Here is a 10,653-nt window from a genome sequence, read left to right on the forward strand (position 1 = left end):
TTCACTCAATTTAAATGGGATCTGGCATCCACCTAACTGAAGATTTAGACACACCTCAACCAGAAATGCCTGCAGCTGAAAAGCTTTTCTCTTCTGGACAACCTACTTTAGTGCTGTTTAGCTATGCTGCATATCATAGAACTAGAAAAGGATGACTGGTGTCAAAACAGTTTCATAATAATTAATTGGTACATATCACTGAATGAACTCAGTAACAAATACTGGAGTTCAAGCTAGAGCTGTGCAATCTAGTGACAGTAGACAAAAATATTTGCATTTGAAGTCCACTTTTGAGACTTCATGAAAAATCCAAAGATTGCATAGAAAGAGAATTGTATTCTGTCAATTCCAATGAACTGCACTCAGGAGATTGAGCAGTCTTTTACTCCTGTCCTGAAGGTCTGACAAAAACTGATTAATGTAGAGCTTCCATTGCCTTCCTCTTGATGTAAGAAAATAGAAGCTTGCCTTTCAGTGAGACAGTAAAAACTATGAAGTGTGTCTCACTTTGAATATTCATAACTTTGTACTGTTCTCATGACATTTCAAGCAATATCATTAAAAGAAAAAGTTTGTGTAGTACATAAGAACAGAAGAATACAGCTCAGCCATGAGTACAGATCTACACAATAAAATACACCTCCTCCACCCTGAAAGTAAAGTTGAGTAAGAAAGGGCGTAGCATGGCCTGATTACAACGTGTGTTCTGTTCCTGCCCAAGCCTCACCAGCCTGCAACTCAGAGCTAGGCCTCTGTTTTGTGTTGGAGAAGGGTGAGGATTACATTTGAATACAAACAACTGGAAATATATCAATGGCCATGAAAAGATATATTTATTTAATTGGGTCTCCTCATACCTAGGATTTTATCAAACATCACTCTCCCACAAGCTGGTACAAACAACAGGATAAAACTGAACGCAACTTCTACTCAAATGCTGAGCTTGATAGTCTGGAACTTTTCTTATCTATACCACAAACTTCCAAGACAAACAACAATTTCCATTACAACAATTTCCATTACATGAAAACTATGAGCAGTAACAAAATGCAAGGGGATGAAACAACACCAGGAGAAGCATTAGGTAAAGGCATTGGCATCTACCAACATTCACCTCTGCAGTTCCTCACAGGTAGCTGAAATTCAGCCTACAATTTCAGATCTATCTTGGATTCTTTGCCACAGTTCACATGCACTTAATCTGTGCTCTGGAAGTTCAGCTGCCATACAGTGAGAGCAATCATCAGGTGCCAACAGTTTGAACCTGGACAGTTAAAAATTCTCCAAACACCATATTCAAATTAATGGCTGTAGGAATTCAAGAGGGTTTATTCAATTATGTTTTGCCTAGGGAAAAATACCTGGTTTAGCACCACTTCCAGAGCTTCCTGTGTCACACTGAACCAGGTGCCTAATCTCATTCTATTTGTACAAAGGTACAAGGAATAAGCCTGCTGCAAGTCTGAAGATCAGGTTCATACAAATGACTGATGAGAAACTAGTTAACCACAACTGCATCAGAAGAAACATTCTGAGTGCCAAAGACCTCAGACAGAGGATACATGAACCAAATTTCAATTGGGATAAACACCTGGCAGGGAAAAGAGCAAAACAGTAACAATCCACCTCAAGTCTGACTAGGATTAATGCAACAAAGTTTTAACTTTTGAAGTGAAATTTAAAGTGTTTAAAACCTCACAGAACACTGAATGGGAAGACACAAGCCTCTGTAAACTACCACTTAATAAATGTTATCTTACATGTTGCCAATCGCAGTACAAGAGTGGAAATAACTTGTTAGCTGTAGCCGTATTTATAAACTCCACTCCTTGAAAGGGAATCTCATTTACAAACAGAGCAAACACATCTCAGCACAGCCAGCACTTCTAGCTCTGCTTGTTGACTCCATCTAAAAACAGGGAAACCAACTGGGAGCAGTAGCAGCAACTCGTTTGCAATCAGAATATGAAGCAAGGGAGATGAGGCCTAACACTATCAACAAAGGACAGACGGACAGTTCTTCAAAGGCACTGAGGGTTCTAACAAGCCTTTCAGAAGCTCCTAAGGAGGTTTAGTCCCTCCTGAAGACAATGGGAGATGATCAGCATGAATCAAGCAAATCAGAGTGCAAAATAAGATTTATATAAACCCAAGGCTTCAGGCTTATTAAACTCTCCCCTTGTTTTGAGGTATAGCTTATGTCTTTGACAACAGTAACACTACAAGATGTATGGCCCTTAATATCTTAAACAGAATTTCAGAGAGAATTCCCTGAATGCAACTAAACAGAATGAGAAATAAGGCTTAGAAAAATGGTTAAAGTGGGTTTGGTTTGTTCAGAAAACATCAATGACTACAGAAGTTTCCTCCTCTGCCTAACAGTTTCATAGCCATAAGCCACGGAGCTGTCAGATATTTAGATTTTCATGGCAGAAAATGCTGCTTTACCCAGAATAACAGAATTCCAATTTAATCTGTTTGAGATGAGATGTACACAATACGCTGTCCTGGGGTCTGATCTGGGTTTAACTTCAAGCCTCCTAACTTCCATGAGAAAAGGAAGTCTGTGAGCCTAGCTTCTGCCCTCCTTTAAAATCCTCTTTGCAACAGTCTGAAACTGGCGATGTCAAGTCTGCAGAAACATTAAGACCTCAAACCAAGCTTCTGTTGATAAATTTCCCTGGTAATTTAGCATAGGCAGCACAACCTGCAGTCTAGTACTACAGTACTCCAAACACAAACTAAACCGTGCTTGCCCTGGTCACCTCTCCTCCATCTAAATTTCCACAGCAGTGTATTAATCTATATAATACATACAGACAACAGATGAAAATTGCTTGCATAAACAGACAGTTGTGTATTATGCCCTCCCAAGCATTGGGCATCATAGAAAGGTCTAGCACTGGTTAATTGTCTCTTCTTGGTCATTGTTTAGCCTCTTAAATCCTTAAGAAAACATAACAAAACAAAAACCAGCTCCCATGAAGAGGCAAACTGTTTCTTCATAATGCTTTAGGGTAGGCTTAAATTTCCTTGCCTCTAAAAGGGAGCTAGAAACCTAATCACCAGCCCTGTATTACACAGGCTGTTCCTGTGCCAGAGAAACATCTGCAGTAAGAACATGGTAGCGAGCAAGTGGTTTGTGGTTTGGAGTTAAGACATTCACAGCACCACATAACTTCCTCTAATAATCACAGCTCAGCAAAGCTCCCTCAAGATAGGATTATTTTGATCAATATGCTTCCTAAGTGACATAAAATTGAAAGGGGCCCAAGGCCACAGAGGCATATGGCTCCACCCATTCGGTAACTACAGAAGCAGCAGCCATTAGATGCACTGCTTTCTGGTCTGGGAAGTCTTTCCACTCCCCAGTCAACTCTGCTGATAAACTTCCAATTGTTTCACTCTGACAAAAGCTATTTGAATGTATTGCTAACTACTGCTTTCCACTGCAACATTAGTCCAAAGAGCTTAAAAATATATTTGGGTCAACTTGACCAATTACAAGATGAACTCAGTTAAATCAAGAGTTCTGCATCAGCTGAACAGGACTATGACTCTTTAGAACCTGAACCCACCCTCTGCACCCCTTAAGACAGCTACATAAAGATGGTAGGTCAGCTAGTTCACACCTAACTGTGCTGTAAGATCACATCCCCCAAAAGCTATTTCTGTTTCTTACCATCATCAAACAAAAAGACAAACAATAAAACAAACAAAAACCCACAAACCAAAACCCAAACACTTTTCACTCTCCTGTTCCAACCACAAGAACATGCAGGACTGGTAAGAGAAACTCACCACTGTGGTGTAGCATTTCCAGTCCATTTACTGAACCACACAATGCAGTCTTCACCATAACCAATCTGGCAACCTCTACAGCAAGGACTTTTAAAGTCACAGATAAAATAAAAAAATCTGATGATATAGCATGAAACAAAACTGATCAGCAATGCTTCTAAAGAAATGCTGCTCCTAACAACTGGGAAATGGAAGTGAGCTGACCTAGCAGCTTTCCAGATGTTCTCCAAAGCTTGTCATTACATGCACCTTCACATGCCAATATTAACAGACCTACCAAGCACAGGCATAACGTCATGAGGACTAAGAGAACAGCACATACTAACCCAAAGCATACCTCCTCATCTACCTCAGCTACATGTGAAGTTTAACAGATCAGGACCTGCAGTCCAGCAGCTCCGTGGATTAGACTAAAACCAACAGTCTCTAACAAGCTGTACAAAAGCTGACTAACAGAGCTGTGCTCTGTAGGGCCAATTGGTTCCAGGCACACATTAGCTTTCCTCAAAAAAGATTTTTTATCTTAGTTTCATTTGTAATTGCACATGATGGAAAATGCTGGTAATTGAACGAAATCATGCTTCTGTACTGGTGTGGTAAGCAGCACAACCGATGGTTTCAAGGATGCTAGTGAATAGGCTGGACTCAGATCTTGTGCAAGTGAACGATGGCCACTATCTAAACAGTGATGACTAACTAAAGCTTTTTGATCCTATACAGGGAAACTGCAGCAAGATGTGTCCCTTAACGAACTGATTTGATTAAACAACAAAAACTTCCCGTCAACGTACCCGCAAGCCATTTTAACGCCACACTTCTAACCTACATTCAAATTAAATGCCAGATCCCCAACCTTATCCTCTGATCAGCTGTATCTTGCAGAAATGGCATCCTCAGTTCCAGGGGTAACCTTCAGGTAAGGAAGCATTTGCAAGCCTCTTACTGAAATCTGCTCAGGAGGAGCCCTGCAATGCGTATGCTTTTACTCCACAAGATCAATCAATAGCCACAAGGCCGATGTTTAAAACGCCGTGTCGCTGAAGGTTTAGCAGATACCGGTTCTCGCCAACAACCCAAGGAGTGCTCCTCACGTCAGGCCGATGGCTGGGCTCCCTCAGGGGCTTTATTTCCCCTTCCCACCCCACTGGCCGTCGGGGCTGTCCCCGGCACACGCAGCCGCCTTCCCGACCCCTGAGGAGCGCGGCGTTTGCAGCGGGCTGACCGCTCCGGCCAGGGCAGCCAGCGGAACCCTCCCCCGCAACAAGTGACGGGCTCTGCCCGCCTCGGGCACCGCGGGCCACCGGCCGCAGCCCGGCCCGGTGCCTGCGGGAAGGGTTATGTAACGGGCGGGCCTCCGCCGCGCATCCCGCCGCCGCAACTCGGCCTGGCCCCTGCGGCCGACCGCCGAGGCCCGCCGGGGAGAGGACTGACCTTCGGGGTCGTAAAGTCTCGGGGGGCGGAGAGCAGCCCGGCGCAGGTGAGAGCGGAGGACCAGCCGCCGCGAGCCGCCGCCATCCCCCGCATCCAGTCCCGAGGGGCCGCAGGTGCAGCGGCCTCGGCGGGGTCACCCCGGCCCCCAGCCAGCCCCGGGGAGGGGCGGCCAGCGCCCTCCTCCTCTCCCGCACCGCCGAGCTGTCCTCCCCCGCGCTCCCTCCCCGCTCCCGAAGGACGAAGGCAGCCAAGGACACCGTCCCCCCCACCCAGCAGCTCCATCGATCCGCGGTACATCCCTATGAGACGCCCAGGGAACGGGCGAGCATGGCGGAGGGGAGGGGGGGTGTCCGGACTCGCCGCCCTCGCCTTTCTCCCGGTGCCAGGCAGCCTCCCCCGACTGTGTTTACCTCGAGCGGCTTCCGCTCCTCCGCAGAGCAGCGCGGCCACCAGCAAGCAGGCGGCGGCGGCCGGCAGCGAAGGCAGCATGCCCGGGCAGCACGACGGCGGCATGGCAGCGCAGAGCGGGGCAGGGCAGCGCGCAGCCCCGGCTGGCGGGGCGGCTGTGGCGCCCCCGCTGGTCCGGGCTCCGCTCTGCGCCGGGCGGAGGGCTCGGCTCGGCCCCGAAGAGGAGGAGAAGGAGGGAGGAGGAAGAGGAGGAGGGAGGAGAAGCGTTGCGCTGCCCCACTCCGCTGGCTTTTTCTCTCCTCCTCCCCTCCCTCCCTCCCCCGCCTGGCAGCGCGGCGCCCCGCCAGCGGCACCTAAAATGGCGGCGACGAACGCGGCCGGTCCCCTCGCGCCGGTTCCCAGGCGGGAGAGGGAGCGAACCAACGGCGCGGGGGATGGGGGCGAGCTCATCTGCGGCGGGGCGGAGCGGGGCACAGCGCGGCGGACGGCACCGCCTCTGCCCGGCCTGCCGGTCCCGAGTCCGCCCCCGCTCCGCCCCGAGGCCGGGCACTGCGGCATCGCGCCGCTGCCACACCGACCCCCTCCGGTCCAGACGGTGGGCTGGGCTGTGCCGGGGTTCGGGGTTTTTTTTTGGGGGGTGGTTGGGTTTGGTTTTCTGGGCTGAAGGTCCCTGCGTTGCTGCAGGTCCCTGCGTTGCTGCAGCTGCGGGCAGTTAGCAATCAAGGCGCACCTGGGTCCCACAGAAGGCTAGCAGCAGGTTTAAGCAAGTGCTGATTAAAACCCCATCACTGGAGAACGAGTTAAAGCACAGATGAAGCTATTTAAATGCTTTCACCTTAACGTTCATAGCTCTTTTCCACAAAAATGCAAAGCCGCTGTTTTTTTTTACCTAACCCACCACTGATGCTGAAGACAGCAAGGCCACCAACAGCACAGTAAAGCACTGGGAGCTGGATGCACAAACTCTTGTCAGCTGCTGGTCTCTGAATCACCCCAAGAACGAGCAAACTGCTAACACCTGCTGCAACACACCAAGAAACAAACAGATGCTTTCTTGGTGTGTTTGTGCAGCTCAAACTGCAGTGCTGAGGAAATGTGTCTGGTTTAAGCATAAACACACCTTACAGCACCATCATGCCTCTCCACACATGTAGACCTCATGGTTTCTGTGGTGCTCATCTCCAGCTACACATGCTGCAGAGGATGACCATCCTGGGACATAGCATTAACCGGTCCACAAAGAGGAAGAGCAATGCTTACAGTTTAGACAAACGCTCTCCACAGTGAGAAAGCTTTTCAGTGCAATTTTACTGACTTACGGGCAAAAGTCTATTAGATCTTTTTATAAGCACTATGAGAAGTTTCACAAGAATAATTAAGTTGCACAGAACCTGTCCTGTAGTGGAAAAGTTATTTGCTCTTTCATCAAAAATTTCTATTAGAAAATGCTTCAACAGAAGAAGAAAGTTTTGTCAACTAAAATGCAACCAACTTATTTTATAATTAGATATGACTACTCATGCTTTGTACCTATTAGCCATTCCACTCCCACAGTGAAATAAAAATAAAGTCCAGCATGTTCAGAATCCTAGAGATGTGGTATTTCTTTCTTTTAAAGTGCCACACAATTTAAATACCAAGGTGGATCTGTTCCGGAAAAACCTCCCCCTCCCTTCCAAGGCAAGCCCAATGCTGTTACCTTCCCTGCCAACTACCTGTCTACCTCAAACTCAACATGTGGAAACCAGTCAACCAAAGGTGAGAAAGCAACTAATTTTCTGCCCTGGATCGGTCACTAAGGTCTCTCAGCAAGTTGATGGAACATGGTCTGCAGCAAGCCAGCGCATCTGGATATCCAAAGGCAAGCTGTTTTGCCCAGCCAACAGCTTCTTTGAAGCATCCTCAAAACCACCCATCCTCACAACCACCCATCTTCACTTACTGTACCTTAAGCAATTTACTAATATGAGTGTGTACAGAGAAAAGAAAAATTTTGAAGGGAAATAGACTGGTCCAACACAATGAAAATACCCCAATTACCATACTGTAGGATGGAGCAATCCCTTAACCAAGCAACCAAGTTAGTCCTCATCAATTTCATTGACTGTGTGCTGTAGGCCACCTGCTCTATCAAGAGCTAAGACATCTTTCTTTTTTTAAACAAAGCTAAAGCCTCAGTCTAAACCCCCTTGATTTCTCAGCCTGTCTAACATATGCTGGATGGCAGATCATGTCAGAAGAAGCCTGTAGTCCATCTGTTGCCAAAGAGCTGAGTCTTTACATTCTGCCAACGCAGCTTCAGCTGACAGTATGCTACATTATCTAGTTTTCTTTTGTATGGAGAGTAGAAGGACTGTCCAGCTCAGTATGACTCAAATCAGTCTTACTAACTTAATGCATGAGTAAAAACCACCTCACTACTGAAGATCTGCAAGGCAATATATGCTCAGTTAAGAGATGATTGCCCATTGAGGATTTCATGATGTAACAAAAATGTGCTTGCCCAAATACTACCTTTTGATTAGGAATAGATCTATGTAGAGAGCTTGAATGTCAACATACAAGTCTCTGAAGAAGGCTTTTAAGTCAGTGCCCAGGTGCCATGCAAATATACACATACTCTAACACATTTCCTGCAAAATAAATTATGATTGCCTTTAAACTGGAGAACAGACTAGGCTCATTAGATTTGGCAGAAAAGACAGCTTAAAGAGCAAAGTTTGTTCTGTAGTCCACTCGGGCCATATCATGTGTTGCCAGAGTTGGGACCATGCTACTATTGACCACAGTAAGAGGGGAACTTCAGTGTTACCATCAAGACTCCTTTAAGTGATTCTGATTCAGCAGAATTAGGAAGGAGAGGCATTTTTCAAGAGAAGAAATGCCATGTCCAGGTAAACCTTATTTATTGCACAAGAATACTACCAGCTCAGATCAGTTAGATGACTCAGTTATGATGAAACAGGGAAATTTCCAAAGGAGAAGGCACTGATTGCATTTCACTCTCTAAGCAAAACTCCTCCAAGTCAGTTGTGACTAAGGCACTGATTCAGTAAAGCCAATGATTCTTCAGTCTGTCCTTTAAGATCAGGTAGGTGATTTTGTTCAGCTAGATGACTAAGTGGTTTGACTTGCTCTATAAGTATGGCAAATACAACATCCTCTCAAATACCTTTTGCCTCACAGAACTAAAACTGATTTAAATTGCCCAGAGTGAAACCAGTCCTATTTGCTGTTCAACACCAGCTCTGCTATTGGCCAGAGGCAGCTGCATTTCATAAGCTGACAGAGATTCTCACTTCATCTGAAATGCCACATGCCATTATTTCGGAGAAACTCGGAGAACTAACTTCAGCACCTTCATTTTTTTTCCCCTCTATCTCCCTCCTACTCTGACCTGCTTCTCGAGCTCCAAAAAAGCATTGATTTTTATTTTATTGGTAACAACAAAACTGGAACAAATGGCTCCTGGCAGAACACGTTTTCTGTTACAGCTGAAAAACTATGGGACTAATGTCCTTGAAATGCACACTGTGACTAATGCCCAGCTTGCAAGGACCCAGGAGGACACATTTATTGCACTTGTCAAAATGGAGCTGAGCAGCCAGAAATGAAAAGACAAGATGATAGGTAAAAATGGATGCCTCTGCTTGCTGTTTATAGGGAGCCAGTGCATACCATAAATACAGAGAGAAGTGAGACATGCTCAGTTAAGTCAAAGCAGATCTGGATCTGATTGCTGGAGCTCAGGATCATAAATGATTTTGAATACACATGGAACATGCACCATTACTTCTAGATATAAGACTTGGATCTCTCTTCAAAAGGAGAGGCCAAATAGTCTACAAGGGGCTTGAGAAAAGGCTCCAGTCTTTAAACGGAGGCTAGGAACTGGGTGTGGGCTTCTTTTCATCTCAGTACAATTCATGTTTGCATACCAGTTTGTTCCCAGATTATGATTGCTTTTAACGGGCAGTCGGAGCTCAGAACTTAGCTTTATCTCCTTTGCTGAGCATTTGGTTTATCACAGCTGCCCTGAAACCACTTCTGAAAGGGGACCAATTGCCATAGAGACTATGCAGTAATTAAGCTCATGAGAGAGCTGCCTGCACAGCCAAGCAAAATAATAGATGAAGGCAGCAACAGACCAGTTCCTGAGAAGCTGTGTTACAGCTCCACTCTGGCTCCTCCCATTCCCACTAGAGAAAGCAAGAGGAGAAACTCAAAGTATGTGGGGAATCTGAATTGTAGTATTTTTTGCTTCTGATATGACTTTATCAGTCTAAGCCAAGCAGGAAGAAGAAACAATAAGGACACTAAATAAAAACAAATTAAAAACAAATCACAGTTGAAGGTGAATATAAAAATTACAACTCCTCACAATGAGATCTCTGAACTCAGAGTGCTCTTGTGAGGCAACAGGCAGAAGTGGCATCTTTTGGGTCATTTAAAAGAAAACTTCACAAAATGCCCCTACTAGCTTGAAGGCAAAAAACACACAGATAACCTGTCAGAGCTTTTCTAACCTTGCTGTCTCTGATACACACAGCTGCAATTCTCTGAACATAAATTCACATGTTTTTAGCTTAGGTGGATGAAAATATGTCTTCTTTTTTTTTTTTGTAATGGTTTGGAACCTGACTGTATAGATTACAGAAGAAAGAATTAGAGGACTGGTTTTTCCCCCACACTTGAAAATTTCCAGAACTGCTTTGATCATATGTGAGAATTGATTTAGGGGATGCAAATGAAGGCCTTGGCAATCTGAAGAAGAAAATCTTCTCCCCTGACATTTCTGAACGTTCAGAGAATTCTCAACAAGCCATTGAAATATGAGTTCATGACAGAGACAAAAAGAAAATTCAATAAGCAAAGAAGTACATAAAACCCACTAGCTTCCTCACAAGAAAGCCAGCAGCATTAGCAATCTCTCTACCTTGCTAAATCTCTTCTTTTCCCCCTCCTCTTTAGACTTACTTTCTTACTGCAAAATAAGCATCTAGAAACATGAAA

At 45.4% G+C, this 10,653-nt stretch overlaps 1 protein-coding gene across 4 annotated transcripts in view; it reads right to left on the reverse strand.

Annotated features, from left to right (window-relative positions):
• Positions 1 to 6,095, reverse strand: part of CLSTN1 (calsyntenin 1) — a 40,246-nt gene extending 34,151 nt beyond the window's left edge. For all 4 annotated transcript variants that reach the window (XM_068158352.1, XM_068158350.1, XM_068158351.1 and 1 more), the window contains exon 1: positions 5,643 to 6,095. In XM_068158352.1, the coding sequence (XP_068014453.1) occupies positions 5,643 to 6,090 (448 nt within the window). In that variant the 5' untranslated portion in view covers positions 6,091 to 6,095. The remainder of the gene's footprint in view (positions 1 to 5,642) is intronic.
• Between the last annotated feature and the right edge of the window lie 4,558 nt (positions 6,096 to 10,653).

Source organism: Melanerpes formicivorus, unplaced genomic scaffold, assembly GCF_026170545.1.
Source record: "Melanerpes formicivorus ecotype bairdi unplaced genomic scaffold, bMelFor1.0.p_v2 SCAF_39, whole genome shotgun sequence".
NCBI classification, from domain to species: Eukaryota; Metazoa; Chordata; class Aves; order Piciformes; family Picidae; genus Melanerpes; species Melanerpes formicivorus.